The sequence below is a fragment of the Delphinus delphis genome, chromosome 21 (genome assembly GCF_949987515.2).
Source record: "Delphinus delphis chromosome 21, mDelDel1.2, whole genome shotgun sequence".
Classification (NCBI taxonomy): domain Eukaryota; kingdom Metazoa; phylum Chordata; class Mammalia; order Artiodactyla; family Delphinidae; genus Delphinus; species Delphinus delphis.
The window spans coordinates 5,355,829-5,380,598 of record NC_082703.1 but is presented as its reverse complement, the minus strand read 5'-3'; the positions used below and the strand labels follow the sequence as shown (position 1 = coordinate 5,380,598).

Sequence of the window (24,770 nt, the reverse complement as noted above, 5' to 3'; positions counted from 1 at the left end):
AATTCAAGGAATGATGCTTTTACAAAGCTTTCGTACTTATATTTTTATAAACCTTTATATTTCTTTGTTTAAAAGCTCTTATACTTTTACCACAATTGAATATGTCTCTGAACAAGAATTGTTTTTTATGCTTTAAACATAATATAAATTGTATCCTGCTGTATCATTCTGCAAATAGATTTTTTTGGTTTCCACTTAAAATTTTGAGATTTAATGGAATTACAGTTAATTTTTAAAAGGCTTTGTTTTTTAAGAGAAATTTTAGGTTCATAGCAAAATTAAGAGGGAAGTACAGAGATATCCCATGTAGTCCCTGCCCACCCCCACACATAACCTCCCTCACTGTTAACGTCCACACCAGAGAGGTGCATTTGTTACAGATGATGGACCTACACTGACACATTACAACCACCAAAAGTTCACAGCTTACATTAAGGTTCATTTTGGTGGTATACATTGTGTGAGTTTTGACAAATATATAATGACATATATCTAGCATTATAGTGTCATAGAGAGTAGCTTCACTGTCCTCAAAATCCTTTGTGCCTAGTAAATTTTTTGCATTGGTGCTTGATACTTTATTATATTAATGCCACACTGTATCCTTTATGATTTTCATGGGAATTTTGGTTGTTTCTATTTTTGCCATTACGAACAATATTTAATAAACATCTCTATACATAACTCTTCCAATTTCCATTTGATCTTTTTGTAAATTGAAATGTACTTGACGTACAACATTATGTTAGTTTCAGGTGTACTACACAGTGATTTGACATTTGCATACCTTACAAAAAGTCATGACAAGTCTAGTAATTGTCTGTCCCCATACAAAGTTAATATTATTGACCTTATTTTATATGCTGTATATTATACCCCCATGGCTTATTTATTTTATAACTGGAGGTTTGTACTTCTTAATCCACTTTACCTATTTCACCCCCACCCTACCCCCTCCCCTCTGGCGGCCACCCATCTGTCTTCACTACCTGAGTTTGTTTTCATTTTCTTTTGTTTGTTTGTTTTGTTTTTAGATTTCAAATACAAGTGAGAGCATACATATTTGTCTTTCTCTGTCTGACTTATTTCACTCTGTGTAATACTCTCCAGATAGACCTTCCATGTTTTTGCAAATGGCAAGATTTTTATTGGGGGGTGTATAGTTGTTTTACAATGTCTTGTTAGTTTCTGCTGTACAGTGAAGTGAATCAGCTGTATGTATACATATATCTTCTCTTTTGTGGACTTCCTTCCCATTTAGGTCACCACAGAGCACTGAGTAGAGTTCCCTGTGCTATACAGCAAGTTCTCATTAGTTACCTATTTTATACATATTAGTGTATATATGTCAGTCCCAATCTCCCAGTTCATCCCACCCCCCCACCCCCTTTCCCCCCTTGGTGTCCATACATTTGTTCACTATGTCTCTATTTCTGCCTTGTAAACAGGTTCATCTGTACAACAAATGGCAAGATTTTTAAAAATTTATTTTATTTATTTATTTATTTATTTATTTGTAGTACGCGGGCCTCTCACTGTTGTGGCCTCTCCCGTTGTGGAGCACAGGCCCCTGCCGTGCAGGCTCAGCAGCCATGGCTTATGGGCCTAGCCGCTCTGCAGTATGTGGGATCTTCCTGGACCGGGGCACAAACCTGCGTCCCCTGCATCGGCAGGCGGACTCTCAACCACTGTGCCACCAGGGAAGCCCTAAAATTTATTTTTTATGTTTTTTGACTTTTTATTTTATATTGGCATATAGGTGATTAACAATGTTGTGTTAGTTTCAGGTTTACAGCAAAGTGATTCAGTTATACATATGCATGTATTTATTCTTTTTCAAATTCTTTTCCCATTTGTGTTGTTACATAATATTGAGCAGAGTTCCCTGTGCTATACAGTAGGTGCAAATGGCAAGATTTTATTGGCTGAGTATGAATCTACTGTGTGTGTGTGTGTATACATACATGCATATATACATATATATGCATGTATGTATATGTATACACACACATGTCATATCTTCTTTATCCGCTCATCTAACAATGGATACTTAGGTTGTTTCCGTATCATGGCTATGGTAAATAATGCTGCAATGAACATTGGGGTACATATCATTTAGTATTAGTGTTTTTGTTTTCTTTGGAAAAATACCCACAAGTGAAATTGTTGGATTATATGCAGTCCAATTTTTAATTTTAAGAGGAACCTCCATACTGTTTTCCATAGTGGCTGCACCAATTTACAGTCCCATCAACAGTGCACAGGGGCTCCCTTTTCTCCACATCATTGCCACCACTTGTTTTTGTCTTTCTGATGACAGCCATTCTGACAGGTGTGAGGTGGTTTCTCATTGTGGTTTTGATTTTAATTTCCGTGATGATTAGTGTTTTGAGCATCTTTTCATGTGTCTGTTGGCCATCTGTTTGTCTTCTTTCGGAAAATGTCTATTCACGTCCTCTGCCCATTTTTAAATCAGGTTTTTTGGGGTTTTTTTGATGTTGAGATGTGTGAGTTCTTTGTATATTTTGAATATTAACCCCTTATTATATATATTGTTTGCAAATATTTTCTCCCATTTAGTAGTTTACCTTTTAATTTTGTGGTTGGTTTTCTTCACTATGCAAAAACTTTTTAGTTTGATGTAGTACCATTTGTTTATTGTTACTTTTATTTTCCTTGCTTGAGGAGACAGGTACAAAAAATCAGGGAACATGATAACTTCAACTTTGTTCTTTATCAAGATTGCTTTGACTGTTCTGGGACTTTTGTGTTTCCATACAAATTTTAGAAGTATTTGTTCCAACTCTGTGAAAAACGCCATTGGTGTTTTGTTTTTTTTTCCGATACGCGGGCCTCTCACTGTTGTGGCCTCTCCCATTGTGGAGCACAGGCTCCGGACGCGCAGGCTCAGCAGCCATGGCTCACGGGCCCAGCCGCTCTGCGGCATGTGGGATCTTCCCGGACCGGGGCACAAACCCGTGTCCCCTGCATCGGCAGGCGGACTCTCAACCACTGCGCCACCGGGGAAGCCCCCTCAGCTTTTATTCGTTTGGGAATCATGGTCTCTTCTTCATTTCTGAAGCACAGTTTTGCTGGGCATAGAATTCTTGGTTGACAGGTTTTTTTCTTTCAGTATTTTGAATATATAATCCCATTCTTTCCTCACCTGAAATATTTCTGTTGAGAAACCTGCTGATAGTCTTATGGGGGTTCCCTTGTATGTAACTTGGTTTTTTTTTCCTCTCTTCTTTCAAAATTCTTTCTTTGTCTTTACTTTTGACACTTTAATTGTAATGTGTCCTGGTGTAGCCCTATTCAAGTTCAACCTATTTGGGGTCCTTTGTGCCTCATATACTTGGATGTCCATTTCTTTCCCAGTTTTTGGAAAATTTCAGCCATTATTGCTTTAAATATACTTTCTGTCCCTTTTTCTTTTCCTTCTGGAATTCCCATGATATGGTTATTGGGGGGGGTGTGTGTCTCTGTGTGTGTGTGTGTGTTTGTCCCATAGTCCTGTAGGCTTGCTTTCTTTTTCATTCTTTTTTTATTTTTGCTCCTCTGACTGGATAATTTAAAATATTCCTGCCTTCTAGATCACTGATTCTTTATTTTGCCTGGTTGAGTCTACTGTTGAAGCTCTCTATTGAATGCTTCAGTCGTGTTTTTCAGCTCTAGGATATCTCTTTTTAATGGTTTCTGTTCCTTTGTTGAACCTATTTTGTTCATTCATTGTTTTACTACTTTCATTTGGTCATCTGTGTGTTCTTGTAATTCACTAAACTTCTTTAAGGAGATTATTCTAAATTATTTCTCTGACACTTCATAGATCTCCATTTATTTTGGGTTAGTTATTTTGCAGCATTTTTAGTTTGATTTGATGGTGTCACATCCACCTGATTTTTCTTGCTCCTTCATTCCTCACTTTGGTACCTGTGCATTTGAGTTATTGGTCTCCTCTTCCAGACTTTACAGGCTCACTTTGGCAGAGACAGTTCTTCACTAGTCAGCTCAGTTTAGGTTTCTGGACATGTCCTTGGACAGGCAGGATCTATTTTTGGGCAAGGCCACTGCCCAACCTCTGAGGTCAGGGGAGGGGGTACCACTGGCTATTAACTGTTGGATAGGACTGATAGTGAGGTTCCCTGCCCAAGAGAGGCAGTAGGATATACTCTGCGGTTGTTTAGATTCACTGGTCAGGCTTCCTAGAAGGTCAGGACAGGGAACTTTACTCAGCAGTAGCTGGGAGGTGAATTAGCTTCCGTGCCCTGACAGGGAGCACATGACCTGCATGGCTCATTGTTTGTGGACCCACATTAAGCAGACTGTGCCCTTAATTCCTTGGACACATGGGGCCACTGGGTTTTGCTCTGAAGATGGGGAAAACCATGGGCTGTGCTCTCTGTTCAAGTGCCACTGTAAGCAGGGTTGTTGGATGGGCAGCACAGCTTCCTGTGTGCTCTGGCTAGATTCGTTGGTTGGGCTTTCTGAAGGCTATATGTAGCAGTGGGAAGGGCTATGAATTTGTGTCCTTGTCCAGGTGTAGTGGGAAAACCAGCTTAGCTCTTTGTTTGTGGTCTTGACTCAATCTAACTGGCACTCCAGGTTTCCTGGCCAAACAGTGCCACAGGCTTTGCTCTGTGAACAATCAGTTCTGCCTGCCATACTCTCTGCTCAAGTGTTGCTGCACTATGCAGCTACCAGGTGTTCTGACCAGGCTTCTGGTCAGGGGGAGCCGGGAGCTATACTAGGCATTAGGCAGGGCTATGAACAACTCCCCTGACTGGGTGGAGGTGGGTAGTGGACCAGGTTCCAGGACTGGCAAAGCTTTTCATCTGAGGACTCAAATCAGGCATTCCCATACCTCATTGACTTCCCTTGTCATACTGTTCCACTGTCCTGGCTCTGCAGATGAGCACAGCTGCTAGTTGGCACCTACAGGTGCTATAGATGGGAACTCGGCCTGCCAAGATGCAAGCAGTGATTGCTGCAAGCCCTTCCTGCCTTCTCTGTCATGATCAGATTCCCAGGGGTCAAATCTCACTCATCCTTTGTGATTCTTATGAGGTAAGATCAGAGTAGGGGCTCCCAGAAGTGATCCACAATACTAGGGGATCTGGATGTCCACTCTAGGCTCTTTTCCCACTTGAGGGACCGTAGGCTCTGGGAAGACCTCTTGGTGTGGTGCTGCACCAGTCTTGGGGAGGGGCAATGCATTCAGTGTATATCTGCTCCTCCTAACCTTCTAATGAGGTTTGTCTTGGTCTCTGGTACAGGGGCTACTTCAGCCTCACCTCCATGTTCTAGAATTTTCTCAGTGACGTCCATGAGTAGTTGCTAGTTGTTCTTCTTGTGAGGGGGAGTGAAGTTGGGAAAGACCTATGTTGCCATCTTGGTGATATCACTCCTGTTGCAATTTAATTCTTACTATGGACCTGGAGACAATGAGGGGTGATGAGACAAATGTCCCAGGTATTGTCATTAAGTGTCATTTTTTTAAATGTAGGGGCTCTTTCATTGTTTTTTTTTAATTAATTAATTTATTTTTGGCTGCGTTGGGTCTTTGCTACTATGCATGGGCTTTCTCTAGTTGCGGCGAGTGGGGGCTACTCTTCGTTGTGGTGCATGGGCTTCTCATTGTGGAGCACGGGCTATAGGCACGCGGGCTTCAGCAGTTGTGGCACGTAGGCTTCAGTAGTTGTGGCTCGCGGGCTCTAGAGCTCAGGCTCAGTAGTTGTGGTGCACAGGCTTAGTTGCTTCACGGCATGTGGGGTTTTCCCGGACTGTGGCTTGAACCCATGTCCCCTGCATTGGTAGGTGGATTCTTAACCACTGCTCCACCAGTGAAGCCCTCTTTCATTGTTTAGAGGGAGGCTTACTCTACGGGCAAGGGACGTCCAGGGATATTTGTTCATGTCACTCCAGTTGTTCCCACCCCAAGTTTCAGATTCTGACCCCTTCCACACCAAACCTGGTAGGTTTGATAGTTAAATTGGAGCTGGAACCCTACAGTACTTATAGCTAGGCCCTGAGTTTGGTCCTCAGCTGTATCAAACCAACAAGTGCAGGAGGTGATAGTCACTACAGTGCTGCTGCAGAGGCTTTCTGATTGCCTATTTGCATTATCAGTTGTTCATTTACAGTTTTTCCTTTCTGCTTTTCATAATGTGCTTCCTCTAGCACTGCCATAAGAAGCCAGTTGACCCCAAAATATTTATTATGCTTGTCTTTATAACAGTGAAGTGCCTTGATGTTCCTCACAACTTGGCCTCTACCTACACCTTAACTTATGCCACATTTGGCAAAATTTGAGAAATTATGATGTCATTGCATATCATGAATTACCAGTGTCCCATTTCTCCTTGGCAAGGAAGATATTTATGCACTCATTAAATATGTGACAGCCTAATCACAAGAATGCTTTCCTGAGGGTCTGTTTTCCGTGGTTTCTCCTGATGCTAGTTACTGTGTCGTTGAAAATCTTGGTAGGAAGCAGATAGTGTACTTACAACTGAGGAATTTGGTTATGTGGCCACTTTGTGAGCTGAGGGGTGGAGTATCATGTGGACTCTCCTGAATGAACATGAGAGCTGTCCTAAGAAATTAGGTGAATGGAAGATCATGGTCCATATAGCCAAAAATCTAATGTAAAAATAGCTCTTTTATATAGTTAGGACAGTTATTTAAGAATTATCTTAAAAGCATTCAATTATTAAATCATGGCAAAGCTAGACATAGGCTCAATATGCTTATATCTCAATAAAATTTCATAAGAAGATCTTCAGCTTCTTACTTGTCCAATGAACTGCATTTCCATAATCTTAAGTATTTGATAAATCAATAAAATGTTCATAATTAGAAAAATATTACTTTTACCACCCTTCAGTGAATTGTCTTTTATTTGAATTTTCTTTGTTGTTAATGTAGTATCCCAAGGGGATAACTTTGGAGGCATTTTCAATTATTGTCACCCAGATGCTGGGACTCAGTCTGGGCATATCATATGATGACCCAAGGAAATGTCGATGTTCAGGAGCCATCTGCATAATGAGTCCAAAAGCCATGTAAGTTTTTAAAGAATAAGATTTATTTATTTGTTGTATTTATTTTGTTTTAAATAACTGAAGTGAAAAATTTTAGTACTTGCTTATAGCATGAATTAACTATAAATGGACCAAGGACCACAAAATATAAATATGAGATTTTAAGCCTAAGAATAGTATGGTGGGAGATTAGCATTAAGAACAGTCAAAGATAGCAAATCCAGTCTGCAAGATACATTAGCAAAGGAATTCTCCATAGGCTGTGTATTTTAAGAAATCACTTAATAAGGATCTTTAAAAATATGTCATAGGCCAAAACAAGTGACCTTTGTTTTTAGACAAAATTTTCTGTTTTGCTTTTAGAGTATATTAATGTTGTGGAAAAACTATGATCTAAAGAATATAATATTTGTGTGACTTTGGATAAATTACTAGGCCTTGCTTAGATTTATTTTTGTCATCTTTAAAATGGGAATGATTATGCCTGTTCTCCTACTTCACAGAGTGATATAAGAATAAAATGAGAAAATAAAATGGGAAGGTGTTTTTTAAATTGTAAAATCCTACAAGTGTGTGATGGATTAGTTACAGTGATTTCTAAATTTGCCAGTGTTCCCCACATAGTGTATCGTACAAGGGCTACAGCAGATGTCATTAGTGTTCTACAGTTTTTATTTGTAAAAAGGGCCTATGTTAAGTATGACCTATTCATAACTGAAGAACAATCAAAAGTCAAAAGTGAAAAGAAGCCATTAATTTCTGAAAACATGCTCTTTTTATAGTTACTTCTAAGCACCACCTAAGGTTAACACTTACTTTCTAAAAATAGCTCAAACACAAACATATATATTTTTATATACACACATTTTATTACAATTTAGTTCTCCATGGATTATATATAAAAACAATATTTTATATGTATAAAATATATAATTTCATTAAATTAAATGTATAATAAATTAAATATAACATTTATTAAATCAAATATAAAATTTATATAGCTATATAAGCAATATGAAAATTACCATTCTGGGCCTATTGTCCATTTGGCCAACTGTTCTCAAGTATGCTATGACAAGATGTTTTGTGTAGGTCACCCAGAGTCTGGGATTAATGATAATAAAAATAACAAATATTTACGTTGTGCTTGCTATGTGCCAGAGACTATTTCAAACACTTTACATATGTTAAGTCATTTGATCCTCACATCTCTTTAGGGTAGGTCCTGTTATTCTCATCTTTACAGATAAGAAACTGAATTATAAAAGGATAACTATCTGTGGTCAGAGAGCTGGTTGTGGTAGTCCTGAGTTTTGAACCCAGGCATTCCGGCTTTAGAATCTGTGTTAATAAGCCTTTGGATTTGTATGGTGCTGTATGACATTTAAACTGCTTTCATACATATTGTCCAGTTTCTTAAAAAACTTTTGTGATGTGTGTAGAGCAAGTATTATCTTAATTTTTACAAAATCTAACAATTTTATATGCATATATATGTAAGATATATAAATGAACATATAAGATCTATCTATCTATAAATGTAGATAGATATATCTTTTGCATTTCTAGAGTACATCTCATTCATTATTTTATGTAATTTTCAAAGAAGACATGTGAGTAAGTAAGGCAACTATGATTATTTCCATTTGTCTTTTTCCATGTGTTTTTTTTTTTTAAAGCCCTGGAGTACAGAGAGCCTAAGTGACTCTACATTGGATATACAGATAATAAGTGGCCAACTTCAGCTGATATCAGTAATGTCACCAATGATTTATTGGGTACTCACTATAAGCCAAAGAGTTGAATTAGGTACTTTACTTGTTTATTAACATTTAATCCTCATAACAACCCTAAGAAGTGGATGGGTACTATCCGTATCTTGTAGATGAGAAAACTGAAACTTGGAGAGTTTGATCACTTTGCTTAAAATCTCATAAGTCACAAGATTGGTACTAGTCAACAGGTTTATCTGACTCAAAGCTTTTGTTATTTTCTCTACTCCATATTGACTTCATATAGAGGACAGTTAATATATTGGAATTAATTTAAACCAAGTAGCAAAAGAACATTAAAATATATTCGTACAAACTTCATTCTTTAGTTCAATAATCCTTCTAGTATATTATTTTGATGATGCAATTTATATCTACTTTTTAAAAGTGGATAACTTTTAACATAGTCTGAACAAACAAATAGTTCAGAAGTGGAGGGAGGAAAGAGCATAGGAAGTGGCAAAAGCTATGAATGTAGGAACTTAGGGAAAACTCATGGTGAAGGTTTGCTTACCTATCCAGTTGCATCATTTTACAAAAAGGCAAAAACATTTAGAAGGAGTATGGAGTTATCAGTTATCCAAAGAAATTGAATTATTTTATTCTTATTGCTTTCTCTTAATTTCTTACTAAGACCAATTTTATTAAGCTATGGGAATTTGATTGGGGAAGAGGAGGTACCATCTTGGAGTAAGGAATACATTGAGGGGAATGTGGGCTTTGGAATCTTTCACTTGTTTGCTATTTTCCCTAACCCTTATTTTTCTCATCTGAAAAATGAAGATCATGATAGGTACATCTCACAGTTGTTGTGAGGATGCAATTAATCAAGTAAGTTACTTATCAGTGTGCTGGTATCTCTTCTTATTTGAGGAATAGAAAGACCTAGGAGGTATTAAAATGGTGGTGTAGGGATACACAAGAACAGTGAGAATATGGAATGTTGGGAAAGAAGTGTAGACAAGAGACAGACCCTGAAAGAAAAATGAAATACTGTAAAATGCTGTCAAGTGCTAACTCCAACTTCAGAAAAATGGTAGAGAGTACAACATTTTTTTTGCATAATTTCCTTCTGTCACATAATTTCTCTGTTCTTTGAATACAGAACTTAGGCTAGTTATATCATAGTTTCAATAAGCCTTTATAAAATAATTTGGGAGCAAAATAACATAGCATTAGAATTTAGAGTGCAAAATCGCAACCAAATGAACGTTAGGAAAAACTTCAGATAATTGATTCAAGTAAACTTTGGGAACACACATTCTTAGTTAAGAACTGCCATATGGGCAGCGAAAAGGTGAATAATTAGGGATTTTATACAGTTAGCTATAAATAGTTCCCAGATCAAAAATATTATACAGTTTTTTTATTTAAAAGTTTTCTTCACCGTTCAGTTTTGGTGCTAAGATCATCAAAATTTATGGTTTATAGTAAAATATCTATTAATATTTAATAGTAAATATTTTATTGAATTATTTACTGTTCAAAGATGAAATTTTGAGTAAAAAGTACCTGAATTTGGAGTCTTAGATAACTGTGTGTGAATACTGATCCTGCTAATGTACAAACTATCTGAGTTTGAAGAGGTTTCTAGCTTCTCTAAACTTTAATTCAGTTTCTATAAAATGTTGATGACAATACCAACCTCTCTGGTTTGTTGTGAGGATTAAATAATCAAGTGAATAAACTATCTGGCTGATAATAGGCACTCAATAAATGTCAGTTACCTCCTTACCTTACAAAGTTGTACTGCGTATGCAGAGTGACCCATCTTATGGAAATATTGTCTGAAGTTATTTTTATTAGTGGTATGTGGACATAATTATGTTAAATTTTGATTAATATACAATTTCTGTGAAATCTTTGAGAAAGCTCAGGACTAAGCACAGTACAGTCTGTTTAACGAAAGTTTGTTGTTATTAGGAAGAATCAACAGACAGTTGGTTCTATGTTTGCTTAGAACTGTGCAGGTAATAAGTGATACCAACCATAAAGATGACAAAATTCCTGCTTCAAACAACTTACAATTCAATGAATTATCTATCATATTATATATGTAGTACAAACCTATGAATAAACATTGAAAAACCATTGAAATAGAAGAGATTCAAACTTTCAAAGAGTTTGATTCTTAATTTGGTCAAGGGAAAGATAGAGGAAGTAGAAGTTTGAAGAGTTGTTGATATACATCTGGGAATTTACATAAATGGATATTTGGTTGTCTCCGTGCCATTATTTCAGTTGTATTTCACCTAGGCAGAGGTATCATACACATACATAACCATATTTTTTCTGTATATGCAAGAATTTACATACAACCACACCCATTAGCTCAAAACTTTCTCTTAGGTAGATTTAGTTTGTAATGCATATAAAAAATAAAATTTATCTATTCTGTCTTTTCTTCCAGTTTTACTGAAATATAACTGACATATAGCGCTGTATAAATTTAGGGTGTACAGCATAATGATTTGATTTACATCCATCATGAAATGATTATCACAATAAGTTTAGTGAACATCCATCATCTCATATAGATAAATAATTAAAGAAGTAGAAAAATTTTTTTCATGTGATGAGAACTTTTAGGATTTACTCTCAACAAATTTCATATATAACATAGAGCAATGTTAATTATATTTATAATATTGTACATTACGTCCCTAGTACTTACTTATAACTGGGAGTTTGTGACTTTGACTGCCTTCATGCAGTTCCCCTTCCCCCCACACATCTGATTTCTTTTTCTATGAGTTTTTTGTTTGTTTTGTTAGTCCTGTTATACAACATAGTGATTTGATATTTCTATACATTTCAAAATGATCACCATGATGTCTAGTTATATGTCACCATACAAAGATAATACATAGTTACTGTGTTCCCCATTTTATTTTAAATATTTTACTTGTATTTTTTTATTTTAAATATTTTATTTTATTTATTTATTTTGGCCGTGCTGGGAGGCATGTGGGATCTTAGTTCCCCGACCAGGGATCGAACTGGCACCCCCTGCAGTGGAAGTGCAGAGTCTTAACCACTGGACCGCCAGGGAAGTCCCCACAGTACATTTTATACCTGCGATTCATTTATTTTGCAGCTAGAAGTTTGCACCTTTTAATCTCCCTCACCTATGTCTTCCCCCCTCCCCCCCGGAAACCACCTCTTTGTTCTCTGATTCTATAACTGTTTCTGTTTTGCTCTGTTAGTTCATTTGTTTTGTTTTTTAGATTCCACATATAAGTGAAATCATACAGTATTTATCTTTCTCTGCCTGACTTATTTCACTTAGCATAATGCCCCCTAGTTCCATCCATGTTATCACAAATGGCAAGCTTTCATTGTTTTTTATGGCTGAGTAATTTCCACTGTGTGTGTATATGTGTGTGTGTGTGTGTGTGTGTGTGTGTGTGTGTGTATACACACACACACACACACACACACACACCACATCTTCTATTCCCATTAATCTATTGATGGGCACTTAGGTTGTGTCCATACCTTAACTATTGTAAATAATGCTCTAATGAACATAGGGATGCATGTATCTTTTCTAATTTGCATTTTTGTTTCTTCAGATAAATACACAGGAGTGGAATTGACAAATCATATGGTAGTTCTGTTTTGAAATTTTGAAGAATCTCCGTACTGTTTTTCATAGTGACTGCACCAATTTACATTCCCACCAACAGTGCATGAGGGTTTCCTTTTCTCCACATTCTCGCCAACACTCGCTATTTGTTTTCTTTTTTGATAATAACCCTTCTGACAGGTGTGAGATAGTATCTTCTTGTGATTCAGTTTCCATAATGACTAGTGATGTTGAGCATATTTCCATGTGCCTGTTGGCCATCTGTATGTCTTCTTTGGAAAAGGTCTGTTCAGGTCCTCTACACACTTTTTCAGTTGGGTTGTTTTATTGATGTTGAATTGTATGAGTTCCTTGTATATTTTAAATATCAACCTGTTATTAGCTATGTCATTTGCAAGTATCTTCTCCCATTCAATACGCCACCATTTCATTTTGTTGATAGTTTCCTTCACTGTACAAGAGCTTTTCAGTTTGATGTAGTCCCATTTATTTATTTTTGCTTTTGTTTCCCTTGCCTGAAGAGACAGATACAAAAAAATATTACTAAGATCAATGTCTAAAGAGCTTACTGCCTGTTTACTTCTAGAAGTTTTATGGTTTAAGTCTTACATTTAAGTCTTTAATCCGTTTTGAATTTATTTTTCTCCATAGTGTGAGAGAGTAGTCTAGTTTGTTTCTTTTGTATGTAGCTGTTCAGCACAATTTATTGAACAGGCCGTCTTTTCTCCATTTTATATTCTTGCCTTCTTTGTCATAGATTAATTGACCATAAGTGCGTGAGTTTATTTCTGGGCTTTCTGTTCTGTTCCACTTATCCATGTGTCTGTTTTTGTGCCAGTACCATACTTGTTTGTTGACTGGCACTTTGTACCATAGTTTGAAATCAGGGAGTGTGATACCTCCAACTCTGTTCTTTTTCAAGATTTCTGTGGCTATTTGGAGTCTGTTGTGCTTCCATACAAATTTTATAATTATTTGTTCTAGCTCTGTGAAAACTGCCATTAATATTTTGATAGAAATTGCATTGAATCTATAGATTTCCTTGGGTAGTATGATCATTTTAACAGCAATTGATAATGGGATTGTTTTCTTAATTTCTCTTTCTCATAGTTTGTTGTTAATGTATAGAAATGTATCACATTGTATCCTGCACATTTACTGAATTCATTGATCAGTTCTAGTAGTTTTTTGGTGGTGTCGTTAGGATTTTCTATATATAGTATCATGTCATCTGCAGAAAGTGACAGTTTTCTTTCTTTGTTTCCAATTTGGATTCCTTTTATTTCTTTTTCTAGTCTGATTGCTGCGGCTAGGACTTCCAATACTATGTTGAATAAAATTGGTGAGAGTGGAAATCCTTGTCTTATTCCTGATCTTGGAGGAAATGCTTTCAGCTTTTCACATTTGAGTATGATATTAGCTGTGGATTTGTCATATGTTTAGATCTGAAGTGAGTCTCTTGTAGGAAGCATATGTATGGATGTTGTTTTTGTATCCATTCAGCCACTCTGTGCCTTTGATTGGAGCATTTAGTCCATTTACATTTAAATTAATTATTGATATGTATGTACTTATTCCCACTTTGTTAATTGTTTTGGAGTTGTTTTTGTAGTTCTTTTTTGTTGAGGTCCTCTTCCTTTTTTCTCTTTTCTTATGATTTGATGCCTACATTTGGTGTTATGTTTGGATGCTTTTCTCTTTTTTGTGTGTATATCTACTATAGATTTTTGGTTTGTCGTTACCATGAGGTTTGTGTATAGCAATATATATATATGCTTGTTTTAAGTTGCTGATCTCTTAAGTTCAAACACGTTTTAACAACCCTGCATTTTTACTTCCCACCCCCAATGTTTACGGTTTTTGACATCACCTTTTTGTTTGTGTATCCCTTAACTACTTATTGTAGATGTAGATGATTTTACTACTTTTTTTTTTTTTTTTTTGCGGTACGCGGGCCTCTCACTGCTGTGGCCTCTCCCGTTGCGGAGCACAGGCTCCGGATGCACAGGCTCAACGGCCATGGTTCACGGGCCCAGCCACTCTGCGCCATGTGGGATCCTCCCGGACCGGGGCACGAACCCGTGTCCCCTGCATCGGCAGGCGGACTCTCAACCACTGCACCACCAGGGAAGCCCTGATTTTACTACTTTTGTCTTTTAACCTTCCTACTAGATTTATAAGCTGTTGATTTATTACCTTTGTTGTATATTTGCATTTCCCTATAAGATTTTTTCTTTTGTAATTTTCATGTTTCTAGTTTTGGCCTTTTCTTTTTCACATAGAGAAGCTCCTTTAACATTTCTTGTAAAGCTGGTTTGGTGGTACCCATTTATTAGCATTTGCTTGTCTGTAAAACTTTTGACCTTGCCATCAAATCTGAATGAAAGCCTTGCCAGCTAGACTATTCTTGGCTGTAGTTTTTCTTCCTTTCATCACTTTAAATATACGGTGCCACTCTCTTCTGACCTGCAGAGTTTCTGCTAAAAAGTCAGATGATAGCCTTACGGGAGTTCCCTTGTATGTAACTTGTTGCTTTTTCCTTGCTGCTTTTAATATTCTGTCTTTATCTTCAATTTTTGTCATTTTCACTACAGCGTGTCTTGGTGTGTTCCTCTTTGGGTTGATCCTCTTTGGGACTCTCTGTAACTCCTGTACCTGGATGTCTGTTTCCTTTCCCACCTTAGGGAAGTCTTCAGCTATTATGTCTTCAAATACAGTATGTCCTCTGCCCCATTTTCTCTCTATCTTCTCCTTCTGGGGCTACTATAATGTGACTGTTAGTATGTTTGATATCGTCCCAGAGGTCTCTTAAGCTGTCCTCATTTCTTCTTATACATGTTTCTTTTTCCTGTTCAGCTTTAGTGATTTTTCACTGCTCTATTCTAGCTCACTGATTTGTTCCTCTGTATCATCTAACCTATTGTTGATTCGTTGTGGTAGATTTCTTATTTCAAGTATTGTATTCTTCATCTCTCTTTGTTTCTTCTTTGAATTTTCTAACTCTTTGTTCATGGCTCGCTCTGTTCATCCATTCTTCTCCCGAATTTTTTGAGCATCTTTATGATTGTTACCTTGAACTCTGTATCAGGTAGATTGCTTGTCTCCACTTCACTCAGTTCTTCTTTTGGGGTTTTATCTTTTTCTTTCATTTGGAACATATTCCTCTGTTGCCTCATATTGCCTAATTTGCTGTTTTTATTTCTATGTATCTGGTATTTGGTTGTTTCCCAAACTTGGAGAAATGACCTTTTATAGATGTCCTATGCGTCACAGCAGCACATTCCTCTCTGGTCCCAGACCTATATGCTCTAGCGGTCCCCCTAAGAGGACTGTGAGGGTCCTTCTATTGTGATGGGCTGACTACTGTGGGTGGTCTGGTAGACTTGGCTGGACTGGCCCCCTGTCCAGTTGGTTGCCAGTCCCTGCCTTGTTCAGAGGCTGCCGGCCACTGGTGGGTAGAGCTGTGTCACAGGTGGCTGACTGTGGAAACTCATGGGGTCCTGGGGCTAGTGCTGGCCCAGTGGTGGGTGGATCTGGGGTTGGGGTGAGTGGCTATGGGCCCAGGGGTCCTGGATCTAATATCAGTCTGCTGGTGGGTGGGACCAGTTCCTGACATGGCTTACTGCATGGTCCAGTGTGTCCAAAGCTGTTGACAGCCTGCTAGTAAGCAGGGCTGGATCCCAGGTTGGCTGATGAAGGGGTCCGAGGTGTCCCAGAGCTGGTGTTAATCTACTCGTGTAGCTCAGAGGGTCCTGGGGCTGGTGTTGGCCTGCTGGTGGGTCAGCTGGGTCCTGACATGGCAGGCTGCAGGGCTCTGATGGTCCTGGTGGGACTGGTGTCTGCCCACTGGTTGGTGGGGCTAGAATCCAGGGGATACCAGGGTTGGTGGTATCCCCTGGTGGGAGAGGTTGTGCGAGTGTTGAGCTGGCTGCTGGGGGGAGGCTGGTCTCAGGGAGGCTAGAACTGGCTCACTGGTGGGTCACCCAGCCAGGGGTATGGGTCTTGCCTTTACTACGTCTCCACCCTTCCCACCCATCTACTTGTGGTTCCTTCTTCATATCTTTAGTTGTAGAAGATCTTTTCTGCTACTCTTCTAGTCTTTCTCATCAATAATTGCTCTTTAAATAGTTATAAATTTGATGTGACTATGGGAGGAGGTGAGCTTAGAGTCTTCCTACTCCAACATCTTGGTCATTCTCTTATCTGTTCTTAATTTTTTTTATTGTAGTTGAAATACTCAACAGGAATTGTCTTAACCAATTTTAAATTTATTACTTAACTATAGGCACTATGCTGAACAGCAGATCTCTATAATTTATTCATCTTGTATAACTGAAACTTTACACCCATTTTACAACTCCCCATTTGCCCCTCCTCCTAGCCCCTTGTCAACTCTGCATCTGTGAGTTTGACTGTTTTAAATATCTCATATAAGTGAAAGCATGAAGTATTTCACTTTCTGTGACTAGCTTATTTCACTTAGCATAATGTCCTCGAGGCTTTTCTGTGTTGTTGCGTATGTCAGGACTTGCTTCTTTTTTTTTTAAGGCTGAATAATATTCCATTGCAGATATGAACCACATTTTCTTTATCCGTTCATCTTTCAGTGGACATTTAGGTTGACTCCATATCTTTGCTATCGTAAATATTGCTGCAATAAATATGGGAGTGCAGATATAACTTATATATCCTGATTTCAGTAGTTTTAGATATATACCCAGAAGTAGGATTGCTGGATCATATGATAGTTCTAGTTTTAATTTTTTGAGGAACCTCACACCTGTTTTCAAAAGAGCCTGGACCAATTTACATTTCCATAAACAATATACTAGGGTTCCAATTTCTATCCATCCTCGACAGCACTGTTTATCTATTTTTTAAAGAATCATAGCCATCTTAACAGGTGTGAGGTCTTTTGTTTTATTTTTGCGTTTCCCTGATGATTAGTTATACTGATAACCTTTTAACATACCTGTTGGTTATTTATATGTGTCTTCTTTGGGGAAATGTCTATCCAAATCTTTGCCCATTTTCTAGTTGGGTTGTTTAGTTTTGCCTATTGAACTTAATTTTGTTTTGAGAAGATATGTATTCCAGTGAATGAAATCACATGACCTCCTGCAGAATGACTTTGGCCTCTGAGCACTTGTTATGAACATTTATCATTACCTCTTGAATTTAACATTTTGAAATTAACTTATGTAATATAGAGTTGTGTTTTCAGAAGTATACTGCCATGACATTATACGGATTCATCTTTAGGCAATCCAGCGGTGTGAAGACTTTTAGCAATTGCAGTTTGAGTGACTTTGAAAATTTCATTTCAAATATGGGTGCCCGGTGTCTTCAGAATAAGCCACAAATGCAGAGGGCTCCGGCATCAATCTGTGGAAATGGCAGAGTGGAGGGAAATGAAATCTGTGACTGTGGTACTGAGGAAGTAAGTCTGATAATTGGAAAATTGATAAATTTATTGTTTTAGTTCAACTCTTTGTCATATATGTTATATATCTCAAATATGACTGAGTACTGTGCAACATATTGGCAGTAATAAAATCAAGGTTGAAATACACACAAGAATATACCATCTAGATTTAATAGGTTGAAGAGTTTTGGACAAATATAAGAATATTCCCAAAAAATTACTGCTGACAGGAAAAAAGGGAAGTCTACAATGAGCTTTTGGTTCCAGACTAAATATGTAAAATCTTTCAAACCTGTGCTTAACCTTTGGACATTTGATAAGTGTCTTATTGAAGATCAATGTGGGAGCAGACCATCAAGTATCCTTTGGGGTATTGCCTCACAATGGAATCAGCAGTATGGGGAGGGAAGACTGTTAAAGTTACAGTCTGAACATTGTGTGAGTTTGATTACTCACTTGATAGAGAAGCCCTAGAGAAAATATAATGAATGCAAAAAGTCCAGGGTGTAATGCTTCTAGACAGTTCAGTTTTTGCAGCAGTACTGCAAATATGATAAATGTTCACGATCATAAGATAGAAATGATATTAGGATTGGATACATGCATGGGTCAGAACAAACTTGTACTCATATCACATTGTTTTAATACTGTGCCTTTATATTATGTTTCACCATTTGGTAGAACAAGTCCTCCCTTTTCATCTATTTTTAAATCAATTTTCTTGGAGGCATCATCTGCATACAATAGAATACAACAAATATAAGTATACAGGTGGATGAATGTTTGCAAATGTACACAAGCATTGGTACAATTCAGGTAGAGATTTTTTTTCATTTTTTAAATTGACCTACAACACTGTGTTAATTCCTATTACACAACATAGTGAATCAATATTCTATACATTTCAAAATGATCATCTTGATAAGTCTAGTTATGATATGTCACCATATAAAGATATTACATAGTTATTGACTATGTTCCCCACACTGTACATATTATACTCCTGACTCATTTATTTTGCAGCTAGAATTTTGTACCTCTTAATCTCCCTCACCTAGTTCTTTCCTCCCCCCAAACCCCTTCCCTCTGGCAACCACCGGTTTGTTCTTTGTATCTATAACTCTGTTTCTGTCTTGCTATGTTTGTTCATTTGTTATATTTTTAGATTCCATATAAAAGTGAAATCATAAGGTATTTGTCTTTCTCTGTCTGACTTATTTCACCTAACATAATACCCTCTAGGTCCATCCGTGCTTTTACAAATGGTAAAATTTCATTCTTTTTTTTATGGCTGAGTAATATTCCATTGTATATATGTACCACATCTTCTTTATGCATTTATCTATTGATAGGCACTTAGTTTACTTCCATATCTTAGTTATTGTAAATAATGCTGCAGTGAACATATGGGTGCATATATCTTTTTCCTTTATTGAGTATCAATGATTTTAAATATTTTGTTAATTTTAGGCATACAACATAGTGATTAAATATTTTTATAGACTGTACTTCATTTAAAGTTGTTATTTTAAAAAGGGCTATATTTCCCTGTGCTGTACAATGTATTTTTGGAGCTTATTTATTTTATGCATAGTAGTTTGTACCTCTTAATTCCCTACCCCATCTTCCCCTTCTTCCCTTTCCCCACTGGTAACCAGTAGTTTGACCTCTATATCTGGGAATCTGTTTCTGCTTTGTCATATTCATTCATTTGTTTTATTTTTTATATTCCACATATAAGTGATAACATAGAGTACTTGTCTTTGTCTGTCTGACTTATTTCACTAAGCATAATACCCTCTAGGGCCATCTATGTAGTTGCAAATGGAAAACTTTTATTCTTTTTTATGGTCGAGTAATATTCTATTGTATATGTGTACCACGTCTTCTTTATCCATTCATCTGTTGATGGACACTTATGTTGCTTCCACATCTTGGCAATTGTAAGTAATGCTGCTATGAACATTGGGGTGCATGTGTATTTTTGAATTAATGTTTTTGTTTTCTTTGGATATATATTCAGGAGTGGAATTGCTGGATCATATGGTAGCTTGATTTTTAGGGGTTTTTTTGAGGAACCTCCATACTGTTTTCCATAGTGGGAAACAGTGTACAAGAGTTCTCTTTTCTCCACTTACTTGCCAACATTTGTTATTTGTGATCTTTTTGATGATAGTGATTCTGACACGTGTGAGTTGATATCTCATTGTGGTTTTGATTTGCATTTCCCTAATGATTAGTGTTGTTAGCATCTTTTCATGTGCCTATTGGCCATCTGTATGTTTTCTTTGGAAAAATGTGTATTCAGGTCTCCTGCCCATTTTTAAATCAGGTTATTTGTTTTTTGGATATTGAGTTGTATGAGCTGTTTATATATTTTGGATATTAACTCCTTATCAGGCATATTATTTGCAAACATTTTCTCACATTCAATAAGTTGTTTTTTGCTTTGGTCAGTGGTTTCATGTGCTGCACAAAAGCTTTTAAGTTTAATTAGGTCCCATCTGTTTATTTTTGTTTCCTTTGCCTTAAGAGACAGATCCAAAAAATATTGTTGCAGTTCATGTCAGAGTGTTCTGCCTATGTTTTCTTCTAGGAGTTTTATGTTTTCTGGTCTTATATTTATGTCTTTAATCCATTTTGAGTTTATTTTAATATATGGTTTAAGAAAATGTTTCAGTTTTATTCTTTTAATGTAGCTGTCCAGATTTCCAGCACTACTTATTAAAGAGATTGTCTTTCCCCCATTGTATATCCTTGCCTCCTTTGTTGAAGATTAATTGACCATAAGTGCGTGGGTTTATTTCTGGACTCTCTACTCTGTTCCATTGATCTATGTGCTGTTTTTGTGCCTGTATCATACTGTTTTGATGACTGTCTCTTTATACTATAGTTTGAAATCAAGGAGTATGGTACCTCCAGCTCTGTTCTTCTTTCTTCAGATTGCTTTGGCTATTTGGACTCTTTTATGTTTCCATACAAATGTTAGAATTATTTGTTACAGCTCTGTGAAAAATGCCATTAATATTTTGATAGGAATTGCATTGAATGTATAGATTGCCTTGGGTACTATGGCCATTTTAGCAATATTAATTCTGCCAGTCTATGAACACTGTATATCTTTCCATCTGTGTCATCTTCAATTTCTTTCATCAGTGGCTTATGGTTTTCCAAATACAGGTCTTTTACCTCCTTAGTTAGATTTCTTCCTAGATATTTTATTCTTTTTGATGTAATTCTAAATGGGATTGTTTTCTTAATTTCTCTTTTATTAATTCATTGTTAGTGTAAAGAAATGCAACAAATTTCTGTATATTGATTTTGTATCCTGCACTTAACAAAATGGCAGTAAGTACATACCTACCAATAATTACTTTAAATATAATTGTACTAAATGCTGCAATCAAAAGAAACAGAATGGCTGAATGGATAAAACAACAAGACCCATATATATATATATATACTGCCTACAAGAGACTTACTTCAGATCTAAAGACACATGCAGACTGAAAGTGAGGGAATCAGAAAAGGTATTCCATGCAAATGGAAATCAAAAGAAAGCTGAGGTAGCAATACTTATGTCAGACAAGAGAGACTTCAAAACAAAGACTGTAAGACAAAGGACATTATATAATGATTAAGGGATCAATCCAAGAAGATGCAACATTTGTAAATATATATGCATTTAACATAGGAACAACTAAATACATAAAGCAAATATTAACAGACATAAGGGGAGAAATGGACAGTAACACAATAATAGTAGGAGACTTTAACACCTCACTTACATCAATGGACTTACCATCCAGACAGAAAATCATTAAGGAAAGACTGATCTTAAGTGACACATAGGACCAGATGGAATTAATAGAAGTAAATATAGAACATTCCACACCAAAACAACAGAATACACATTGTTTCAGGTGCCCTGTAACATCTCCAGGGTAGATCACATGGTAGGCCACCAAACAAATCTCAGTAAATTTAAGAAAATTGAAATCATATCCAACATCTTTTCTGACTAGAATGCTATGAGACTAGGAATCAACTACAAGAAAAAAAGTACAGAAAACAGAAATATGTCAAGGCTAAACAATATACTGCTAAACAACCAATGGATCACTGAAGAAATAAATTAGGAAATTAAAAAAATACCTGTAGGCAAATGAAAGCAAAATGCAATGAACCAAAATCAATGAGACAAAGCAAAAGCAGTACTATGAGGGAAGTTTTTTAGTGATACAAGCTTACCTCAGGAAACAAGAAAAATCTCAAATAAACAACCTAATCTTACACCTAAAGTAACTAAAAAAAGAAAAAACAAAACCTAAAGTTAGTAGAAGCAAAGAAATAATGAAGATCAGAGCAGAAATAAATGAAATAGAGACTAAAAAGGTAGATTAATGAAGATAAGAGGTAGTTCTTTGAGAAAGATAAAGAAAATTGATAAACCTTTAGCCAGACTCATCAAGAAAAAGAGAGAACCCAAATCAATAAAATCAGAAATGGAAAAGAAGCTACAACTAACACCACAGAAATTCAAAGGATCATAAGATTACTGCAAACTATATGCCAGTAAAATGGACAACGTGGAAGAAATGTACAAATTCCTAGAAATGTGCACTCTCCTAAGACTGAACCAGGAAGAAACAGAAAACATGAACAGACCAATTGCCAGTAATGATATTGAATCAGTAATAATATTTTTAAAAACTACCAACAAAAAATGTCCAGGACCAGATGGCTTCACAGGTAAATTCACCAAACATTTAGAGAACAGTTAACACCTGTTCCTATGATAATAAATGACCATATATATGCATCTTTCCCTGAATTCTTTTCTGTTTATTTGTCTGTCCTTATGCCTATTCCACACTGTCTTAACTAATGCACTTTTCAGTAAGTCTTGAAAACATTGTGTGTAAATCAGCCAACTTTGGTCCTCTTTTCCAAAATAGCTTTACTATTCTGGGACCATTTTATTTCCATGTAAATTGGAGAACAGGCATGTGAATGTAGGGACTTTGATTCGAATTGTGTTGTATTCATACATCAATTTGGGGGGAATTACTTTTCTCACCAATATTAAGTCTGCCAATCTGTGCACATTGTGTATCTCTCCACTTATTCAGATCTTCTTTAGTTCTTCTATAGATTTCTTGTTTTGATAGTGTTTAAAAATTTTATTTAACAATTGTATCATTTATTTAACAATTGTATACAATTGTATCACAATTGTATTAACAATTGTATAACAATTAACAAATAAAATTTAACAAATTTTATTTAACAATTTCATACTAACAATAGTATAAAAATTACAGTGGACTTTTCTGAATTCTAGTGCTGATTAGAAGTGCTGAGAGTGGCCTTCTTTGCTTTGTTCTTATTTTTAGGGGGATAGTTTTCTGACTTTCACCATTAAATATGATATTAGATAATAAGCTTTTTTCAAAAATAGATGCCCTTTACCATATTGAGGAAATTTCCTTCTATTTCTAGTTAACTAAGAGTTTTTTTAAATTGAATAAATTTAAGTGTAATATTGTAAGCTTAAGTTGTACAGTGTGTTACTGTGATACATTTATATATTGTTATATGATTGCTGATGTAGTGATATTTATTACATTACATAATTACAGTACAATATTAGTATCTATATTCATTATATTGTGCATTAGATCTCTATGGCTTATTTATTGCTCGATACAAGTGTGTACCCTTAAATACCATCACTCTTACTCCTCTGCCTCCACAACCTCTGGTAACGAGTACTTTACTCTGTTTTTCACAGGTTTAAACATTCCACATGTAAGTGATATCACACAGTTCTTGTCTTTCTCTGTTTGACTTATCTCGCTAGCATAATGTGCTCAAGATTCACATATGTTGTTGAAAATGGGAGGATAGCTTCCATTTTCATGGCAGAATAACATTCCATTGTGTATGTGTACCAAATTTTTTTATCCATTAATCCATTGATGGGCATTTGGGTTGTTTCCATATCTTGGTTTTTATAAATAGCCAAGATTTATTGTGATAAATGCATATATCTCTTTGAAATTCTGTTTTCATTTCCTTTGGGTATATACCCAGAACTGGAATTGCTGGATCATATGGTAGGTCTATTTTTAATTTTTTGAGGAACCTCCATATTGTTTTCCATAGTGGACCAATTGGTTGGACCTATTTACGTTCCCACCAACAGTGTATAAGGCTTCCTTTTTCACCACATCCTTGCCAGCACCTGTTGTCTCTTGTCTTCTTCGTGATAGCCATTCTGACAGGTGTGAAGTGGTATCTCATAGTGGTTTTGATTACCATTTCTTGATGATTAGTGATGTTGAGCATCTTTTCATGTGCCTGTTGGCCATCTGTATGTCTTTAGAAAAAATGTGTATTTAGTTCTTCTGCCCCTTTTTAAATTGGAGTGTTTTTTTGTTGTTGTTAACAAATTGAGTAAGTTCTTTATATAGTTTGAATATTAACCCCTTATCTGATATATGGTTTGCAAAAATTTTCTCCCATCATGTAGGGGTTTTTTTCTATTTTGATAATTGTTTCTTTTGAGGTGCAGAAGTTTTTGAGTTTGATGTCCCATTTGTTGTTTTTTCTTTTGTTGTTTGTCCATTTGGCATCACACTCCAAAATTTATACCCAAGACTAGTATCAATGAGGTTTTTCCCTACATTTTTTTCTAGGAGTTTCATGGTATCAGACCTTATGTTTAAGTCTTTGATCCACTTTGAGTTAATTTTTCTGGGTAATGTGGGATAGTAGTCATTGTCATTGTTTTGCATGTGTTTCTCTAGTTTTCCCAGTTGTTGAAGAGAGTATCCTTTCCTCATTGGTTATTCCTGACTCGCTTGTCGAATACTAGTTGACCATATATGCCGTGGTTTAGTTTTGGGCTTTCTATTCTGTTTAATTGGTTTACATGTCTA

The 24,770-nt window shown here is 36.2% G+C and overlaps 1 protein-coding gene across 5 annotated transcripts in view; it reads left to right on the top strand.

The window, feature by feature from the left end:
• The window catches only part of ADAM32 (ADAM metallopeptidase domain 32), a 167,090-nt gene that overhangs the window by 57,938 nt on the left and 84,382 nt on the right, over positions 1–24,770 (top strand). For all 5 annotated transcript variants that reach the window (XR_009517859.1, XM_060001103.1, XM_060001104.1 and 2 more), the window contains 2 exons: positions 6,925–7,061; positions 17,664–17,841. Coding sequence is in view for 4 of the 5 variants with exons in the window: in XM_060001103.1 (XP_059857086.1) it covers positions 6,925–7,061; positions 17,664–17,841 (315 nt within the window). In the remaining variant the exon portion in view is untranslated. The remainder of the gene's footprint in view (positions 1–6,924; positions 7,062–17,663; positions 17,842–24,770) is intronic.